This window comes from Gossypium arboreum, chromosome 6 (genome assembly GCF_025698485.1).
Source record: "Gossypium arboreum isolate Shixiya-1 chromosome 6, ASM2569848v2, whole genome shotgun sequence".
In the NCBI taxonomy this organism is placed as follows: Eukaryota; Viridiplantae; Streptophyta; class Magnoliopsida; order Malvales; family Malvaceae; genus Gossypium; species Gossypium arboreum.
In genome coordinates, this window is record NC_069075.1 from 135,402,364 (window position 1) to 135,424,692 (window position 22,329).

The following is a 22,329-nucleotide window of genomic DNA, read 5'->3' on the forward strand; positions in this document are numbered from 1 at the left end:
TACCACACAAAAGCAAAGCTGAAAAGTCAAACAGCCACACACAACTGAAAAACAATAAAAAATTAGAACACCTAAAACAAAACCCAAACTAAGAGGAAACCAGAAGCGAAACAAAATAAAGTCTTACCCAAACAACTATAGAAACCAGAGAAATACCATCCAAAACCTCTTCAAACAAAGCTCAAAATCCATCAGCCATAGTAGAAAAGGCGAAAGCTAGAGAGAAACAAGCCCATAGAGATTTTTATTTAAGAATTTATTTAAGAAATTAAGTATTACACTCATCAACTTTTTTCCCCTTTCACATACATACGCTTGTAGTCTCAACATACATATGAATACATAAAAAAAAAGCTCTACTAATATTTAGCATCTTTTGTAATTGAAACACTGTCCAATTTGATCCCCAGAGGATCCCCATATTCTTCTTCCACTAAAACTAACTGGTTTCCTTCAGGTTTCAAGAAAGATCGAGGTATATTGTACCTGAAAAAAGAAAAAAGAAAAAAAAACCTAATTCAAATCTCCAGTTTAACTCAATCGGTTCATGTTTCTATTAAGACAGAAACTTTTAGTACCATGTTTGTGAAGGTCTTTGTTGTGGTGTATGAATTGAGACCCAATATCGTCCAATGCTTTGGCCATTCACCCACACTTCACCCTTTCCCATTGAGCCAAGGTTCAATGCTAGTGGATCATTTCCACCAGGTGCATCAAACACAGTCTGCAAACAAAAAAAAAAAAAAAAAATTGAAAGTATCATGAAAGTTTTTGCATTAAGAGTTAAATTATATATTGTCTTTCTAAAGTTAAATTAAAGAGTAAATTAGTCATTTTTTTTTTAAATTTCATTCCTTTATACTGTTAAAAACTGACGTGACTGACAGAACAATCAAATAGTGACATGCCACGTGTACCTCGTATTGACGTATAGGGACCAGTTTTTAACAGTAAAAATAAATAAAATTTTTAATAAAATGATTAATTTACTTTTTACTCTAATGTATAGGGATTAATTTGTCTAACTTTTTGAATATAAGAGCCAAAATGTAATCTAACTTCTTGTATAGAGACATCCATAATATTTTTACCAAACAAATAACATGGAAATTGATCACATCATAAATATGGTTAAACCCCATTTGAATAACTTCATTAGTTAATTACCTTATACCAAGTTAGCCGATTATGTCTGCCTTGGAACCTGCTCCATTCAACTTTATTCCTTCCTTTATCAGTAAATATGCTTAAATTTTCTCCTAATAACCCAATCTTCTTCAACAAAAAAACTTTCATCAAAACTTATGTAGTGACAAACAGGTAACATCATGGAGAAAAATGTAATTAGATTACCTGATATCCCCATTGATAGTTATTGAGGTATCTGTTTTGAATCCTTACACTTCGTATGCCTGCAGTTTTACGTTCAAGATATGCTCCCGAATCCTATACACCACGATCCATTTAGGTGATTATTGATCATCAAACTTAACCGAAACTTTGAGTTTTTAGAGAGATTTGGGATTTGAAGTACCGGAAATCCGACCATTACACTAAGTAAGGCGATGCGATTTGTTCCATTTTTCAACTCAATTGGATTCTCCAATGCAAAGTTGTGTTTCCCGCCGTGTGCGTATCCTAGACACCGAATAATATGAATGGTTTTCGGGTTTAAATGTTCAAATCTTCAGCTAAAACCGTGAAAAAGGAGGTTAAAAAGATGGATATGGTTCACCTTTGTATGCTCCGTTGACGAATGCATGTACAACATGAGCGTTGGATACTACAGAAAGTTCGGCTTCAGCATCGGATTCATGTTGAAAGCTGCATTTTTCGGGGATCAATTGCGGTTCAAAACAAACAGTTTGTGATCGAAGCTTACCTGACAGTGTACCAAAGGTAATCCGATGTATCTCTCGTGGTACTCATATGATCTAACAAAGCATTAGCTTTCAACAAAGTATTCGAAAAAATCGGGATAGGCTCATTGAACTCTTCCCATCTCTCCATTGAATCAAACTTGTATTTCACTGTCCTTGATCTTGTATTGTACTGTGTGCTTACCTGTTAATATAAGCAAAGCTTGAACTATGATAGTATGATTTGTTTCTTGTAATGAAAGAAACCGAAGACCGTGAATCTCGAGTCTTACTTTCGCAGTATTAAAGGCTACGTTCTTGCAGTCGGGAAGGATGCTTATGGACATTGAAGGCAACTCGAATGAAATATTCTGGAAACGAACTCTAGCATTTGAGGTATTGTCATTGTTCACCAGAAATGCAGCACATTTCCCTGATTTTCCTTTGAATACATAAGCCTTTAACATAACAGATGAAACAATGTTTCAATTCAATGCATATACATACATACATATGTATGTATATATATATGTAATACACTATGAAATGTACTTACAGTTTGAAGATGACCCAAAGAGGAAGTTTCATAAGATCCAGCAAGGAGAGGAACTTTGCATAATTTTATTGCAGCATGCAATTCCTTAAGGTGACCCCATAAAGGTTGCCTAATTAAACCTGAAATACTAATTTAGTTTGAAGTTGAAAATTATGGGTTAAATAAATAGAGGTTAAATTATGCTGTAAGTCCCTATACTCTTTATACATTTAAAATTTAGTCTCTCTATTGTTCAAATTTAAAAATGCAAGTATAATTATATGCACCGTTTTTTCTGTCAAATTCAGGTTCATTACTACATTATTTTTGTTATATGACTACAAAGTAATTTTTTTTTTAATTTCAAAATGTCACTCGAATAAATTTCAAACTAAGATTTTAAAGTGACACTAACACTTGGACCTAAATTTTTAATCTAAAAATATAGTGACTAAATTCTTAAAATTAAAAATAAAGAAATTAAATTATAAATTACAAAATATAGAAACTTCAAAGTAAATTTTAACTTAAATGAAAATTTAAATTGGAAGCATACCATATTCATCAAGAGGGGCTTGATCGTAGTAACTTGTAATTACATTTGCAGCAGCTGTTCTTCCAAAATTGGTTCCTCCATGATACTGTTAAAACAGTAACAAATATTACTGGAAAGATTCTGACATTTGGCATTAAACATATATTATTCGGACAGCTATCAACAGAAGACTTGAGATATGTAAAAATCTTATGAAAAAATTTAAAAAAATTAATTATAAAATGTAAAAGTCAATTTAAAAAAGATTAAGAAATGTGGTTACCATATAGTAATTTACATAAGTTCCATTTTTGGCAATGAATAATGCAACATGGAACGCAATTTCTGCGGCAGACCTTATGAACGGCTCCTCACCATACCTTTGCACGCTGAAACCGAAAAATTAAAAAAAACAATTACTTGATAATGATTGACTCGTAACTAGATTGATATCAATATGGTTATTAGTATAAGAAGACATGGGTTCGAGTGTGCTGAAATATATTATCCTATTATTTAAAGGTTAGAGAGAGACTATAATTATTTCTAAGTATTGTATAAAAAAAAATATATGATAAGAACGTATTAGTATTTAACAAAACAAAAAGTTAGTTGATATTTCTTCCTAGCTAATATATTAAATAAACCTTCTAAACTTTTATTCGAGCATATCTTTTATATATTAATCATAATTTAAGTTAAATTATTTTTACCCAATTTATTCAGATCTCAATCTTCTTTAACTTATGAATTGTTTTATTTATTTTTAAAACTTGAAAGTGCAAACTTTTTTTAAATTAATTCTTTTCCTAATAAAAGGGAAAAATAAGGTTTTATAGAAAATTGCTTGAGTTTTATAGAAAAATCATTTTCCTTTTAATTTTTTAGAATTAATTTTTTATTTTCCTATAAAAGTGGGTTTTGTCAAGAATTGAGTTATAAAGAAAATTTTAAGTTTCATCAATGCAACTAAATAACTCGATTTTTTTTAAAACTCAAGCTTTTTGAAAAAATAAAATTAATTTTTAAAAAGTAAGTGAGTGGTGAAAATGAAAATTTATTACAGTTGGATAATTAAAATGAGTGTACAATAACATTAAATTAACGAAGTGACCAAAATGAAAACTTATTAAAGTTAGGTGACTAAAATAAAAATAATTACTTTTTTAATACCCAAAATGAAAACTTATAAAAATTGGATGACGAACCATGTAATTTACCTATAAAATAATTATCCACTCTTAATTTAGAAAACGGTCTACTTAAAAATTTCAATTGCAAAAGAAAAGTTCAAATACTATTATATGTACAATTTAAATTTCTGATTGAGTTACTCTCACAGTCAATCAAACATCAATTCAATTCGAAAAATTATTAAAGTGTCTTTTCATATTTAAAATAGGGTAAACTACAATAGAGGTCACCGAACTATATATATATATATATATATATATTTGTTCTCAACTATGAAAAGTTAGAAAATAGTCATCCAACCATTCAACTTTGTCTTTTTTGAACACCAGCGACAAAATTAAATAGTTGAGTGCCATTTTATAATATTTCATAATTGGGTGAGTAATAATTTAGTTTATTATTTAAAATAAGTTATATTGTTACAATAATACTTTTTCTTTTATTTTTAATAAACATCTTACATGTTGTGAAATTTGAACTCATGCCACCACCAATATTTACAAAATATTGCCTTTTACTATTTCAACTAAAACTTTATTTTAATATATTTTATACATTTTAATATTATCATACAAACATTTTCCATCCATATTGTTTATTTATATTGATAATATTGTTGATCGAGTTCTGTTACATATCAACTCGAGACCAACTTAAGATTGATAAGATAAGTTTTTTTTTCTTTTAAATAAGTTAACACTCTACCTATGATTCAACTGTTAAATAAATAATTTTATAAATACATTAATATTGAATTTTTCTTTCACCAACATGATGATATTTTAATGCTCTATAGAAAATAGTAATACAAGTTTAAAAATAACTGGAATTCATTTAATATTCTTAATCACATGTATTTAATTATTTAAATATTTTTTACTCACGATTTAAACTAATTTATTTACATGATTTGCATACAGTTTGATAAAAATATTAATATATCTAATTTTATATATATATTATATAAATCATATTAGTAGATTCTTAAAATCAAAAAAAAATCCTTAAAATTCTGAAAAAAGAAAAAAACGTACAAACTTGTCCAGTTTTCAGTCCACAAGGATGGCTTATTGGGAGAGTTGGGACCTTCGAATTTTACTCCACACTCAAAGCCATTGCATGTGTTTATCTGCAAATCCCAAATATTAGTGTCAAATTGAAAACAGATGAAACCATATTCTCATTTCTCTTTTTGATTGATGGGCAAGTAATAATTGCATATTGGCTAATCCTTCTCTGTTGCTTTTTCTTTCCCACCAAGTGTTTGTAGTAATTACAATCAATGAAAACATTAGGAAAAAGAAAAGGAAGAAGCAAATACCACAGGGTCAGGGGCGTCTTGCTGGCTGCACATTATCAAGGGCACCCCTGTTTGAAGTCCCAAAGCCAAGCCTGCAGCCCACTGAACATAACGTGATCCTTTCCCATTGAAAGCTGATTCTATCCTTTGATACTCATTCTCTATCTGAAATTTGTGCATAAAACTTCTCAGATCAACCAAAATTCGAAAACTAAACTTTGGGTTTTCTTTCTCAATCCCAAAAAATCAAACCTGTGATAATATGATTGGCCCTCCTTGTGAAGCATATAGTTTCTCTGATTTCATCATGTTTACCACTTTTCTCACCCATTTTTGCATATGAAACTGTTATTAAAGAGACAATTTGTCATTTTTGTTAGGTTGCTTTAATCTTCTAAATTATTTGTATCTCAAGTTTGGTTTGCACTTTTACCTTGAATGGTCCATTATCGGATCGAAAAACAATCCCAGGGACATCGTGCAACCAAAATGGCAGTCCCCTGCACCCATCAACAATCAGTTTTAGCATAAAATGCCGATGAAGAAGAAATGAATGAATAGCAATGGCAATGGTTATTACCCGTAAGTCCATTCACTTTCAATGAAAGGTCCAATTCTAAGGCAAACATATAAGCCATGAGCTTGAACTTCTCTTATGAACCTTACTATATCATGCCTTCCACTAAAATCGTACTGCAAAGTTGTTGAATTTCAAAGCTTGACATGAATCAAAATTAACTTTTCTAGGGTGAGAATCTCGCTCAATCCCTTAGGCTCGCCCAAAATTTGAAAAATTGGACAAAAATATTTAAACTCAGCCCTGAGTAATTTAGAAGTACAGCCGCCTAAAGCCCAGAATTGTAAGGGGCAAGTAGGAAAAAAATAAAATAAAAGGGGGCTCAAATTTTTTATTTTATTACTAGCATATGTTTTTATTTTATTGTATTGCATTTTATAATTTTTTTAAAAGGGCCCCAATTTATTATTTTGCCTAGAACTGAAAAATGTCAAGAACATACCTGAAAATATTAGAATGGACTTGAGTAAAAAGATAAATCTATTTAAAATATGGTTTAGATTCGACCTCAATCATTCAAAAATTGAACTCGACCCATTTTCTAGATTTGTAATCTATTTTATTATATTATATTATTTTCATATACTATATAATTTTAACACATAAACAATAAATTTATAGTAATATATAATACTATAATGTAAAAATATTAAAAATGTTAAGCTAGTTATTATATATAAAATTTTTAAGTATTGAATTAAAATTATATATAAATATTTTTAAAAAATAAAAAATAACATGGATGAGTCTAAAATATGCTTGAATTAGAACTTTACAAAAATGAGTGGATTTGAATAAAATTGTAAACTTATATTTCGGATCAAATCAAATATAAACAAACATAAAATGTATTAAGATTATACTTAAATCTAACTCAACCCATCAATACGTATAAAGCAAAATTAGCCTCACCTGTCCTTGTTGGGGTTCATGGAGGTTCCAAAAGACATAAGTTTGAATCACATCTATCCCTCCTTGTTTTGCTTTGGATATAAGTGATGGCCACATCTGTAATTAATGGTTATTTTTCTATTATCAAATTACAAAATTTATTTTGGAATAATCCCCATTGGTTAATATTCTAAACAAGCCCTTAAACTTTACCACCTTATTTAGATAAAGTCTTATATTTTAATTACACTCAAAATAAGCCCTTAAACTTTATTTGGCACCAAATAAGTTCTTACACTTTTATTGAAGAATAATTTTTCTTTATCTATTAACAGGGGCGAATAAAATTTTAATTTTTTATAGTCTATATCTTTATAACTTTTAAAGTATTAAATTGAATTTTTATAATTTTAGGAAGGGCCAAAGTGAATTTTACCTTTATTAATTTAAAATATAAAAAAATTAAAAACCTAAATGATAATTTTTCATTTCAGGGGGCCAGTGCCCATACCAACCCTCTAGAATCGCCTATGTCTATTAATGATAATCCAATTGAATTGTTTTTGATCCAAACTAATCGTGCCTCAACCTTAAAAGAAATTTTTTTTTAATGTCTATAGTTTATTAAAATATAAAATTCCAAATATTGAAAGCAATTAGCAAGGTTTTTGTACAATAAAACAAAATTACAAAAAAAAACATAATATAGAATTTATTAATATATTAGACCAATGGGTGTAAAGGTTTAAGGGTGATCATTCTGGTCCAGAAATAGAAAAGAAGAAGATCCCCTAAAAATAGAGGTTTTTCCCTTCCCTTAAGGGTATTTAAAATTAAATTTTTAGGAGGGTTTTCCGGGTCGGATTGTGGGTTGAACCCCAGATCAGGTTATTTTTTCTATCGTTTTACGTCAAATTTAATACACCATCTATATCAATAATAATATATATATTCTCTTTCCAAATTAAAACGTTATCTTTTCCTAAAAGCAAACGTTTATCTTTCAGTTTTAGGTTTGGAATATTATTATTTATTATAAAATTTTATTATTGATAATTGGAATATTCTTATTACAACCCAAAACTCGGACAGAAAATAAAGTACATGTGTGCCTCAATTTGAATGAGGTTTGTTTGTAGAATTTGTCTTATATACCCCCCAAAAAATCTATATACTTATATAAAAAAAGCAAAATGGCAATGTTTCAATTTTGGTCCCCCTTTTTTCACGTTAAAATGGTAAAATGTTAAGTTTGGTCCTTATGCTATACTCAAATTTAAAATTATATAACAATGGTTAAATTTCAATTTTGATCTCTGTGCTACACCCAAATTTAAGATTTAGTCTTTATACTTGAATTTTTTTGAAAACATTTGGTACCTTAACTTTTACAATATCATTGATTAGTCAAAACACTTTATTTTGATTAAAATGCATATGTAACTTTTAAGAGTTGTAAACACGGTTAAAATTCTTTGTTAAATTTAAATATAAAAGAATTTAACGGTATTAACAATTGGGTCGGGATTTTTAAATTTAAAAATAGAGAGAACAAATTCCTAAAAATAAAAGTATAAAAAGTAAATATTTTAATATTCAAATATTCACTCTATAATATAGCTCCAAAAATAATTAACGAGTGTGAAGCATGATAGAAACCATACTAATAATATTCGTTATTGTTACGATTCGATTTTAAATTGTTTTAAATTTCAAACATAAAAAAAAATTGAATTTTAATAAATTTAGATGAAGTTTATATATGTATATACCTGAGGAGTGCTACGAGGATAGTGAATAGAACCAGAGAAAAGAAGCAAATGTTGGCCATCGATCATCAATGATCTTCCATCGAATGTTATAGGTTTGCTATAACCATAACTGTTGCCAAAACCAGCAGTAGCTAAAACAATAAAAGTAATGAACCCTAACATCTCTTCTAAATTTTTTGCGCTTCTTTTGCTTTCTATCTTAACTTGTATATATAAGGCATAATATCTTTTTTTTGCCTTTCAACTTTATAAAAATATTATTTTAGTATTTATTTAATTTTTCGTCTTTTTTAACTTTTAAACTTGTGTTTTTGTCATATCACTCCAAAATTTAAAAAAAATTATTTATTTTCTAAAGTTGCTGATGTGGCATGTACGTGGATCGTCAATTCCTCATTTAATTAATTTTTAAAATTTAAAAATATTAAAGAATATTTTTTTTTATACTTCTTTTAATAATCTTAATTTTTTTTGAATTTTAAAAAATTTAAAAATTAGTTAAATGATTAAGTGTCATCTACATGAACATTTATGTGTATGTCATATTTGAAAAGTTAAAAAACGTTAATTTTTCCATCTATTATGAATGATTTGACAAAAAATACAAATTTAAAAATTAAAAAACAAAAATTAAATAAAAGATTAAAATAATAATTTTTTATAAAGTTAAAAGATTAAATAAATTATTATGGTTATATATAAATATATAGACATTTGGAGGATTTTATGGAGAAAGAAATTTGACAATATTTAATTATATGGAAAAAATTATATTTGATAAGTGTACACGAAACTATCTCCTGGAAGTATGTATTATGTCTTTTTCTTTAGTATTTATTATTATTTAATGGTGAATGGTAGAGGAGGAAATGACAGAATTATTTGGCCAACAGAGACTAATGGTAAATACTCAGTGAAATCAGGGTATCATATTTAAAGAGAGTATGGATAGGAGAGTTGTAGGGACTGCATCATCTTCTCGAAACATTGATAGGAATGGTTTGGCTACAAATGAAAATTTGTGGAAGACAAAAATAAAGGTTGACTCCATTTGTCAAATCTGTATTCTAGATGTAGAAGCTATTTGTTATACACCAATAATCATCAACTCGAAACTCGGATAACATCCCGATTATCTATCCACGATTCGACTAGGCCTCGCCAAATGGGTATGTGTAAGGCATACAGCGAAAGCGCAGCCAATGGAGCTTGTGATCCGAGCTCGCATATACCTGAGGAGTTCGCATGTAGGGGGTAGCGAGGTCTAACAAGCGACTCAGAACTGTACACATGTTCAACATGCCCAAAGCCTACCCAGAATGTCAATCCTATGAATAGTTGGGTCAAGTCCATAAGTAATGAAATCAAATCATGAACAATGATAATATATATAAATATTTGAGACAATGATTAACTATAAATTAATTATAATTGATAATTTTAGTCACTAATATGACTTGTTTATAAGAAAAAATGAAAAATTTCCTTCCTATTTTAAAGTCTCATTTTTATAAATTTTTTACAAGTTTAAATTTATAATCTATTATTTATTTTAAATTTAACTATTTTAAAATATATATATTTACTTGTATTATTACAATAATAACTAAATGTAGCATAAGCATTCGTTATTATAAATTCTATAGAAGTTTGAATAATTAACATCTCATTTATATCTCAAAACCAAAATATTAATAATAAAAATCACATCACATCACATCACATATTAAAACATCACATATTAAAAGATACATTATTCTTAGTATTATATAAAATTACATTACATCACATATTAAAAAGATATTATTTTAATATTATATAAAATCACATCACATCACATATTAAAAATGTATTCGTTTTATTAGTTTCCATCACTCATGTATTAGATATGCGGTTAAATTGGTTAAGTTATTAATTTATCAGTTTAATTGATATAATTGGTTTAATTAAAAAAAAATTGATCAATCGATTCGACCTTCGGTTCAACTAAATTTTAATAGATTCAACTGATTTTTTAGCTAATTTAATCGAAACATATTTATTTCCAATTTAATCTATTCAAAATCAATACTCAATTGATTCGCAATCTAATCAATTTGACGAGACAATCCGATTCTACTCAAATAACATTCCCCGATAATAGAAAGAAAAATATGTTTATCAATGCAGGATAAAGTCACAATCTTTTTTGAAAGTGGATTAAATTTGGGTTTTAAATTCAGTCAATTTGCCTAGAAAAAGAAAAGTGCTCTTTTCGTATTTTTAATCATGTAAAAACCATGGAAATGGCAGCAAGGACATGACCAAGAGTTGCTTTACGACTTTAATTTTTGATTAACAACAAATTTATATATATCTATTGAAATGAAAAGGTTTATATTAATTAACATCTCTAAGTCTAACTTCCAAGAATGATATGAGAATCTGTTATTGACCATACAAAAAAAAAAAAAAAAAAAAACTGTGATCTCTTATGTGCACTGTGCATCAACCAACAGAGTTTTGGGTATGCCTGGACATGGATCATTACCAAATTTCTTACTCCAAACAGGGATGGTACAAATCCTCTTTCCCATACAAGCCTGTCAAGTGTCAAAGTCAAATTCCATGAAAACTAGACAGGCATATATATATACACATATTTGAAGTGTTATTCTCAAGCTAACCTCTTCAATGGTAGGTAAAGAAGTGAATGAATGACAGCTTCCAATGGCATTGTTTTCACAATCCCCAGTAGGGTTACCATAGCTTGCAAATAGTATCCTAGAAATGTTCCTTCCAGGTGGACATTGGAGCTGGACTTTCGGCCGCCTTCCGTGGTGCTTCTTGCTGTTGTTATGTTCTGTTTTATTCTGTCCTTGCCATGAAATTACCGGTGGGAGATGTGACTCGGACACGTGACTGCACACTTTTGTTATCGATATGGTGTCGATGGAAATCCCAAGAGGGTATCCATTTTCTTCTTCTAGGATAATAAGTAGGTTATCGGTTCGTTTGAGGAAGGATCGAGGCACATTATACCTGAAAGGAAAGGACATTAAAGATCAAAACAATGGGACAAATCATGAAATGCAAATGAATGTCTAATTTGCTGTTACCGTGTTTGTGAAGGAATCCCTTTTGGAGTAAGAAATGAGACCCAATATCGACCTATGCTCTGGCCATTTATCCAGGCTTCACCCTTTCCCATGGATTCAAGGTTCAGTGTCACAGGATCCTTCCCAGCTGGTGCATCAAACAGAGTCTAAAAACAGGATTTTGAATACAAATTAAATGATATGATTATCTCAAGTGAAGTTCATAATTTTGAATCATTACTAGGATAAAACAGCCTTTCATACCCTGTACCATGTTAACCGCTGATGAGTTGAGCTTCCATATGTATTCCATTTTACTTTATTTGATCCAGAATCAGTATATACTTGTAATTTCTCACCTAACAATCCAACCTTCAGAAGAAATTCATTTGTATCAGTAAATTCTTCAGTCATTAATCTGTTTAGCAACTCTGACATGGATCCTTAGTGCCATATTAATACATGCATGCTTGCATGCATACCTGATATCCCCATGAGTATCTGGTAAAGTCCTTAATTTCATGTTCACCCTTAACCTTCACAGTGTTAATTCCAGCCACCCTTCTCTCAAGGTATGCTCCTGAATCCTATAAAGACAATCAAAGGTAAACCTATAAGGATTAAGCTGACATGTGATGTATACACTTATACATTAATTATTCATTAAGATATGAGGAAACAAGGGAATAGTATTTGACGATTACCGGTAATCCAACCATTCCGCTAAGCAAGGAGATATAGTTTGTTCCTTTATTTAAAGTAATTTTAATCTCTAGGATGGGAGTTTTAGTCTTAAAACTTCCATGAGTAGAACCTAAAGAAGAAAGTACAATGAAGGAACAAAACAAAAAGATTCTCATCACATTGTTGCAGGATCAAAAGATTAAATTCAAATATATAATCTTCAGGAAAAAAAAAACTGCTTAAAGTGATTATTATAAGGCTCACCTACAAATGATCCATTTACAAAGGCATGTAATACATGGGCAGAAGAGGTCACATTAAGCACATATTCAGCATCAGAAAAATCATTCTGAAACCTAACATATTTAAAGAAATATATAGATTATATGGCAAGTATTTTCAGACATGAAGGCAGGTTACATCTTAAAGTTTACAATCAAATTTGATTAATGAAGTAAAACCCCTTTCGAACCTTACCTGAAGGTGTACCAAAGATAATCTGAATTGTCTTTTGTCGTATTCATGTGCTCCAATAACATGTCGGCTCTTAAAGATGTGTCATCAAAAGTAGGGATAGTTTCCTTATATTCTTCCCATTTTACAATTGAATCTAGCTTCTTACTTGTTTCCACCGCTCTGGTGTTGTATTGTGTGCTTACCTGTTATCCAGACTTTGAAGTGAGTGTTAGATATAGGTAGCTGTCTAATATGGTATGCTTTTGAGGATCACACCCTCATATCCATGTATGGATATGTATTTAAGAAAAAACTTGGCATAAGATGACAGTATTCATGTATGATTTAACTCTCAAATTATGCAAAATTGATCATTTTGGATTTTAACTACACCTTAGCAGTGTTGAAGGCCACAGTCTTGCAGTCTGGTAGGATGCTGATTGATTTCGGAGGCAGCTCATACAATGAATCTTGAAATGTTACTACAACAGTCTTCCTTGTGTCATTATTTACCAGAAAAGCAGCACAGTCGACTGAATTCCCTCTGTAAACAAAGGCCTGTTACCAACAAAAGTTAGAAATATGTTCTTGATTAGTTGGTCCCCAAAAGTTTAAAAGAGAGAAAATTCTTGAGTTCGATTTTGATCAATGTTCTTACTTCTTGTGATTTTCCCAAAGCCATACTGGTATATACTCCAGAGAGCATAGGGTTTAAACAAAATTTGATTGCAGCATGTAACTCTTTAAGGTGGCCCCATTTTGGCTGCCTAAACAAACCTGAAAGAAATCTTAACAAGTTAAAAAAGCTGTCATTCTAGAGATTTGAATAGAGGTTAAATGTGATTTATTTGTACTTACCATACTCATCAAGAGGAGCTTGATCGTAATAACTTGTCAGTACATACGCAGCAGCAGTTCTTCCGAAGTTAGTTCCACCATGGTACTACAACAAGGTATTAAAGCTATACAATTAGCTGGATTCATATTTCATCTCCATATGACCATGGACTTAAATAATATGTGAAATACAAATTTAACCAAGTGGTGAAGATCTAGAAAAGATTTTCATACCATATAATAATTCACATAGCTGCCTTTCTTTGCAATGAATAGTGCAACATGGAATGCTATGTCTTCAGCTGATCTGATGTCTGGTTCATCACCATATACTTGATAACTTCATCAAAATTTAAAAAATATATCTTTTCAAAGATCTCATCTATAAAAAGGGCTCAAATAGTATTTGTTTGTATACTTTTAACTCGGTAAACATCAATGCACAGGGAAAGATACAAAGATATCGACAAAAACATACAAGCTTGTCCAGTTCTCTGTCCATATTGCTGGCTTATTTGGTGAGTTAGGCCCAGGAAATGTCTCCCCACATCGCCTCCCATTGCATGCGTTAATCTATCACCACTCAATTGTACAGAAAAATGAAAAGCTGATGGGGAAATTCAACTCAAAGAAAGAGTTCAAATTATTATGGAAGGTCATTCAAAATTATTATCATGGGAACGTATAATCAGGGTTATAAAATCTGTCCGAAGTGATTGAAGACCAACCACAGGGTCAGGAGCATTATTTTGCTTGCACATCACCCATGGTACACCAGTTTGAAGCCCCACTGCCATCTCTGCAGCCCAACGAAGATAAGGAGGCCCTTTATCTCTAAATGCGGCCTCTACCATTCCATACTCGTTTTCAATCTGCATTCAAAGAAACAGCTAGAGTCACAAAAAAAGTATTAGTTGAAAACAAAATGGTAAAATAGTTTCATTTTTCTGGACTTAAACCTGTGATAGAATAATTGGTCCTCCTTGAGAAGCGTATAATTTTTCTGCTTTCATCATGTTCACTATCTTGGACACAAACTTCTTCATTTGATACTGCCATCATACCAAAAAGAAGGGCAGCATCAATGATTGGTACTGTCTTTCAGAACCCTGAACTGAACATTTCCATAGCAAGTAAGAAACTGAAGTACTCACCTTGAAGGGCTCATTATCGGATCTATAAACAATGCCTGGAATATCATGCAGCCAAAATGGCAGACCCCTGCAAACCTCTAGCTTTAGGCCAAGGAAGATTAAGTAGGATTTCAGGTTTTTTAAGTCTGCAGAAAGTAATCTAATTACCCATAAGACCATTCGCCTTGAATAAAGGGTCCAATCCTAATGCATGCGTATAGACCTTGTGCTTGAATTTCCTTAATGAACCTTACTATATCCCGTTGTCCACTAAAATCAAACTGCAGAACAATGATCTCAACCTCTTTACAATCTATGGGGTTTTTTCTTCTTCCTTTTTTTGCTCAACAATACATATAAAGATAAAGAACATTATAGTTATTAATGGCAACCTGTTCTGGTTGGGGTTCATGTAGGTTCCAAAACACCAAGGTTTCAATGACATCTAATCCTCCAGCTTTGGCCTTGGCTATCAAAGATGGCCACATCTGCAAGTTATTTAGCATTAATCCATGTTATGATTATTTTAAAGAAAATGTAAGAAAACCTAAAAACCAAAATTGCTATACAAGATCTTGTTCAACCATAGTTACTAGTTTAAAAAAGCAAAGGCATGTTTTAGGTGCTTAAAATGAATGAAATTACTCAGTGAGCTACTAAAAAATTCAAGTGAATCCCCCTGAAACCATCACAAATGAAACCCAATTTGAGTATTTTAATATTCTATCTGTCAGTAAAGAACAATAAGCATTTTAGTCATGATAGAGAGCAGTCAAACCGGGAATATTGATACCACCAAATGTAGAACAAATGTCAAACCGATCTGGTGAACTGTTGAAGATCAAGAAACAATAAAAGAAAAAAAGTTTGGCACGAACTTGAAAACTTGTAGATTAAGTATTTGACTATTTTACCAAACAAGTTCTGTTCTTTTTTTTCCAGGCTAAAACCCAGTAAATCATTCAAGAAAGGTTCAAAGATTAATGTAACAGTGAAGATTATTGTACATACATACATACATACATACATACATACATACCTGAGGAGTACTACGAGGATAGTGAATTGAACCAGAGAAGAGAATCTTGTGTTGGCCGTCGATGATCAACGACCTTCCATCATACGTTACATTACGAGAGCCAACGCCACTAACAGAAGCAGCCAAAAACAACCCAACAAGAAACAAAAACAACCAACTTCCCATTTCTTTTTGTTTAAAACTCTTTTATGCTGCTTTCAATCATATCTAAGAGTATAGACCAGCAACTAAATGAAAATTCGCAGAGAATTTGTGAATTGGTTCTTGAGGTTGAGGGAGGGTAATGGAAGAAAACATAAGAAAAGGAAAGCCGGTAATCTGTTTCACTTTACATACACTATAATTTCAACAAAAAAGAAAGGCTTTTTTTTGGGGCGACTGCATTTGCCTATTATGCGTAATGGAGGTGATGTTTTGCATGGGAAGTTCATTAAAGCTTTTATAACCTTCTTCCTTTCTTTCCTTCTACTTTCATACTAGTTTCCTTTTATATAGATCAAATCTAATTTTTTTTTGGTAAAAATACCAATCTAATCCTTCTCAATTTCGATATTGAGCAAATTTATCTCTCTAAAAAAATCATAACAATTTAATCTATACTAAATTTTTGGTTACTTTTGAAATTGATAAAATTTAATTGCTTGACTTTTTAAGAGAGACCAATTCGTTCAATATCAAAATTGGAAGGAATTGATGAATTTTTTACCAAAATTTTCTAATAATAATTAAATATAAGTTTCAAGGAATAAAAATAAAAATTATTTATTAGAAGAGTTTAAATTGAATTATCAACTTTTTGAAGGGTTCAAGATATAATTCATTAATTATTAATGAAAGTACCCCATTAAACAAGGTTGCCAAAGGCCTGCCCCTGACTTCACCCTGGTTCTGGTTGAAGTCAAATTTGGGTAAGTATTCATTGAATGTATTTTTTAATAATTAAATAATGTTTAATCATCAATTAAATCAACCTTAATTCTTTTTCCTAACTTTACAAATCACTATATTAAAAATGAAGAAGTTACAAATGGATTTGGAAATAAAATTAAAAAATTAGGAGGATTAAAATTAAAACTAAAAAATAATATTTATTAAAATGGTTGAAATTAAATTATTAATTTTATTTAAGAAAGATAAAATATATATATACACTTTTTTCATTAATAAAAAATAAATTAAATAATTAATTATTAAAAGATATCAAATTTGATATTATCCCATTAATAAGTGGGTGACTTCACCCCATGTTGAAGTCAAATTTGGGTGAGCATTCGTTTCACCAAAATGAGAAGCTTTATTAAATGAATTTTGGTTAATATTGTCATTAATATGGAAAAAGTTAATTAATGAATTTGATTAAAGTAATATTTATAAAATAAAATTTATTAAATTTAAATATAAAAATTAATATTAATAGATGTATTTTTTGAAACAAAGTAAAATAACTAAAAGAAATTAATCTGATCCCTCAAGTGGAGATCTTCTAAAAGTGAAGTCTTATTATCCTATCATGAATTGTCTTAATCAAGTTATTTGCACAATTATTTTCTTCTTGAGGAACATGTTGAATATTCCAATGCTAACTTGAGACTCCCTAAATTTTCTTTTTGAATGGTGTTAGTTTGAATTGAAATGTTCTCAAAACTCCGGTCTAATAAAAGATTCAACCTATCCAAGATACCTCAAAATTTAGTAACCAAATAATAATATTTTTAAATATTAACAAGATGCTTAATTCGGTTTCCGACTATATATAGATATTAATTTTAAACATGAAAATTTTGTAAAAATATTTTATTTAAATATGAACTGGTTATAATTAAGATAAGTGATAGCTATAAACAGTAATATTTTGCTTTGAATATATATAAAGTCAATTAAATTGTTATTTTAAATATATATAATTTATACATTTTCTAATTTAACAAAAACAAAGTATTGAATTTTATTTTGTATAATAAAAGTATTAAATTTTATTTTTATAAAATAATTAAATAATTTTAATTGTGTCCATATTGAAAACTTAATTGAATAAAGTATTAATGTAATTGAAGTTTTCATATTTGAAGAATTAAATAGTTTTGAGGAGATAGTGGTTCATATTTATTGCACTTTAGCATGTCATTACACGTTTATTTAAGAAAAGGTTTGTCATTGTTTTATTGATGAGTTTAGACAGAGCACTTAATTCTGTTCAAGTTTACAACTAAGCTTTCAATGGGAGAGTTTCAGAGGAGAGATTGATCTAAGAGTTTTAGAGGAGAGATTGATCTAAATTGAGTATAGGAGTGATGTTGCAACTTTGTCAGTGAATTGAGCTTAAATCTCATCTTGTACTTGTCGAGGCTTTCAAAACCAACGTGGTGCTTAAACCAATCAGACCATCAGTTCTCAATTCAATCGGTTTGTGCGATTCAATTAAATAAATTATTAAAATAATTTAAAAGTATATTAAAATAGAGAAAATCGGTTCAACATATCCCATTGGTTCGCAGGTCAATTGATCCAACCCCTTATTCTAGATTGGTACCCCAACTAATTCTCAACCCAACCAGTCTAATTGTTCAGTCTAGTTTGGTTTTGAAAACAATGGTACTTGTTTATTTATATTGGACTACTCTTTAAGCAAAGTGGGAAGTTTCCGAAAAGCATAATCAAACTTTTATGTTCCATTTATAATTTATAATTGTAGTAAGTTTGTCGAGTTACGACTAAATGAAGATCTAAAAGGCAAAATCATTGAATTCATAATTGGTATCAGAGTTAACCCCTTGATGCATTAAGTGTAGAAATTGAGATAGAAGGAACGTCAATCGCAAGACTTGTAATGACCCGAATTTTACGGTTATCAGAAAAGTGTATTATTGGGTTTTGTTTTTAAAAATGAATTGTAAATATTTATTAAAAATATTTAAAAAGTTAATTGAGTGGTTAATTAGGTTTTTAGTAAGTGAATTTTGCTTAATTTAGAGTAATTAGTAAAAAACTAAATTGAATAAAAGGTAAAAGTTTAATTATAGATTAATAAAAAAGGGACCAAAATGATAAATATAGGCTGCAATTAGATTGAAAATCTCAGATCTTTCTTAGGTATATATATTATATATTATTAATTGATTATATTATGAAACAATTTAAATAAATACAAATGTATGGTAATAAAAATATACATGTGTAAAAATTATATTTGTACAATTGTAATTTAAATATATAATTTACTTATAATTTAAGTATAAAGATATTTTATGATTATTAATTATATTAAAATATTTTTATATGATAAATAAATTAATAAGTTGACAAATGTAAGGTGATAGTAAAATACAAGTGTGATAAATCATGTACATACAATTGTAATATTTTTATTTAATTATTTAAGTAAATAGATATTTATTATTTATTATTATTAAATTAAATTAAAGACAAGTGTAGGGTGATGATAATATACAAATGTAACAATGTATATAATGTACATTTATTATATATATTGATTATTAAATAGATATTTATTATTTGATATTTGTTAATTAATTATTTTATAAAATTTTTATTTGATAAATAAATTAGATGAATGACAAGTGTATGATATTGATGATGTACAAATGTAATGAAAAATATGTGTAGTTAATTGTATAATAGATATTTAGTTTAATATATATATATATATATAAAGTGAATAAAATAAAAGAATAAATATATAAAGAAAGAAACAAAAGAAACAAAAGAAGAAAAAAAGAACAGAAGCTTCGCCGGCAGTGGGAAAGAAAGAATAAGAAAGAAAAAGAAAAGGAGAAATTAGGATTTAAAAGCTTAGAATTTAAATAGGTAAGTTAATTAAGTCCTTTTCTTTTAATTTTGATGTTTTAGAAGTTTTAGAGCAAAGTTTTGTAGAAATTAAGATGAGATTTTGGAAGTTCTTAGGTTTTTGAGTATAGTTCATGTTGAACAATTGATTAAATTAGGGATTCAATTGATAGAATTTTTAGTTAGAATTGATTAAAGGATTAAATTGTAAAAGAAGCTATTAGTTTTACATAGTAGGGACTAAATTGCAAGAATTTCGAAATTAGATTTTTATGATGAAATTTAGATAGTTATGTCTAAGTTTGGTTGAAAATTAAGTAGAAACAAAGTATGAATTGAGATAGAAAAGTAAGTGAATTTAGTTAAGATTAAATTTGAAATTAAAGTTGTAATTGAATAGAAATTGAGCAACTAATTTAAATATTAAATGTAAATTAGTATTGTATTAATGATTATGAAAATTATATTAATTTTTCGTAGCTAATATCTCACCCGAGGCATCTACGAAGAAAGGAAAAGAAAATGTGGACGAAGAATAATTGAGAAATTACGGTTTGTATTTTTATAATCCGAATTTAATTATTAATTGTTTTATTTTAATTTAAATGTTTATGGTAAGAAAATTAAGATAAGTGTAGTATATTTGATATTGAATTGAGTATTTGTGAAATTATAATTTATATGATATTTGAGCATTGGTATTGAATTTAAATTGAATTGGTAATTAATCAATTTTAATTATTAACTGTTATATCCTGGTTTCTATGTTATTGTAAGTAATTAAGGCAAGTATTAGTAATTGTTATTGAATTGAATTTATATGGATATATGTGATTGATATTGAAAAATATTGATGATAATGAGCTTGGAATAAAATAGATTACTTGATTGAGAAATAAATAGTGAATATTATTTATTGATATTGAACAATTGAACTGAAGTATGAGTGAGACATGTGAATTAAGTATCTCTGAACTAGATACAAATGGAAAATATTATTGTTCAAATGATTTGTGAATTTATTTTGAAAGCTAATCAGGTTAGTAGATGAGAAAAAAATTGAGTGAGTTATAAAAGATTTAATTTTTGTAATGAATATTTATATAATTGTGATTGACATATGATTTAAGTGTATGATATATTGTTAAGTGTTCGGATTATATAAATACCATTGAGTGCATACTCAGCGTACGGTTTGTTTCCGTGCGCAGGTTAGATACGAAAGTGATTAACAACTAGCATCCAAGCCGATCCCGAACTCAAAGTGGTAAAGTACTTTCCTTTGGTAAATGGCATTTGGATGTTAAAAGTGGTCATTTTGGGATATTATTGTAAATATTGTTACAAATGATTATAGTTGATTATGTAACATGTTAAAAGTTTAGAAATTGAATTGCTTATGGTTTATGATTTGCAAGGTTGGTAAACTTGAATTGTAAGACATTTTGAGTCCATACAGCCTAGCACACGGGCGTGTGTCTTAGCCGTGTGGAACTAATTTGTTTATAAGTAATAAGTCAGAGAGTTACACGGGTAAAGGACACGGGTGTGTCCCCTAGACCACACGGGCGTGTGGGTACTGTTCGATAGGAAAATTTTGAAATTTTGAGAAAAATTCGTAGTGATTTTAAATTAGTCTTGAATTAATTTTACTGTTCATATTGGACTTCAAGGGCCCATTAAAGGGACGATATATTAAATTTAGGATAAGTGTAAACAATTATTTTAATTAATGTCTATAATTGAACTGTATTGACTGGTAATGCCTCGTAATCCTATTCCGGGGACGGATAAGGGTTAGGGGATGTTACAAGACTCCCTATGTTAGATGGCAAAAATTATGCCTACTACAAGGAAATGATGAGGGCTTTTATCAAGTTTGTGGATGAAAAAGCTTGGTGTTCAATATTTATGGGTTATGGAACCCTTAAACTTGAAGTGGGTTGAACTAGTGATAAAGAAAAACTAGTTAATGCAAACTCCAAGGCCCTTAATGTATTTTTCTATATAGTAGACTCCTATGAATTCAGGTGCATTTCTAAGTGCACTATTGCTAAATAAGCTTGGATTATATTATAAACTGCTCATAAAGGAATCAATATTTTGAAACAATCCAAGCTTCAAATGTTGACTACAAGGTTTAAGACCTTAAAGATGCAAGACAATGAAGCCATGTATGAGTTCTCTACAAAGTTGTATGATATCATAAATCAAGCATTTGCATTTGGTGAAGAATAGTCAACATTTGAAGCTAGTCAGAAAAGTGCTTCAATCTTTGCTTGAAAAAATTGCAATTAATGTGATTATCATCGATGAGACAAAGTGTAACACCCTGAAAATTTCTACAGTAAGATATTATCCTTAATACAGTAAAATAAGGAAATAAAGTGACAAGAAGAGGAAAAATTGAGTTATGTCACTGGGAAGTATATTATGATATACTGATTCAAGAAAGGACTAAATTGTAAAAGTGAGAAAAGTTTTGTGGCCCAAGAGTAAATACTCAAAATTTGAGGGATTAAAATGTAAATATGAAAAGTTGAAGGACTAATAGTGCAAATATTTTAAGGGTGGAATGATCTAGAAACCAAGGAAAATTGATGAATTAGGACCAAATTGAATAGGTGAAGAATTAT

General features: G+C 29.1%; 2 protein-coding genes across 2 annotated transcripts; both read right to left on the reverse strand.

The window, feature by feature from the left end:
- Positions 1 to 241: 241 nt before the first annotated feature.
- LOC108484932 (beta-galactosidase 16-like) lies at positions 242 to 8,846 on the reverse strand. The gene is made up of 18 exons (XM_017788812.2): positions 8,664 to 8,846; positions 6,913 to 7,008; positions 6,004 to 6,116; positions 5,857 to 5,923; positions 5,676 to 5,768; positions 5,445 to 5,588; positions 5,158 to 5,252; positions 3,213 to 3,318; positions 2,951 to 3,035; positions 2,416 to 2,534; positions 2,153 to 2,317; positions 1,883 to 2,064; positions 1,736 to 1,824; positions 1,535 to 1,638; positions 1,354 to 1,446; positions 1,168 to 1,272; positions 579 to 724; positions 242 to 486 (listed from the first exon to the last, which is right to left on the reverse strand). Exons 1-18 carry the CDS (start codon positions 8,823 to 8,825, stop codon positions 360 to 362), a joined length of 2,091 nt encoding a protein of 696 aa, XP_017644301.2. The 5' UTR covers positions 8,826 to 8,846; the 3' UTR covers positions 242 to 359.
- Positions 8,847 to 10,977: 2,131 nt separating this feature from the next.
- On the reverse strand, positions 10,978 to 16,347 carry LOC108485428 (beta-galactosidase 16-like). Its single transcript, XM_017789264.2, has 19 exons — positions 15,890 to 16,347; positions 15,243 to 15,338; positions 15,019 to 15,131; positions 14,872 to 14,938; positions 14,677 to 14,769; positions 14,446 to 14,589; positions 14,196 to 14,290; positions 13,952 to 14,057; positions 13,739 to 13,823; positions 13,539 to 13,657; positions 13,274 to 13,438; positions 12,902 to 13,083; positions 12,689 to 12,780; positions 12,445 to 12,554; positions 12,223 to 12,327; positions 12,005 to 12,112; positions 11,762 to 11,907; positions 11,330 to 11,684; positions 10,978 to 11,245 (listed from the first exon to the last, which is right to left on the reverse strand). The coding sequence occupies exons 1-19, from the start codon at positions 16,052 to 16,054 to the stop codon at positions 11,135 to 11,137; spliced, it is 2,457 nt and encodes an 818-aa protein (XP_017644753.2). The 5' UTR covers positions 16,055 to 16,347; the 3' UTR covers positions 10,978 to 11,134.
- Between the last annotated feature and the right edge of the window lie 5,982 nt (positions 16,348 to 22,329).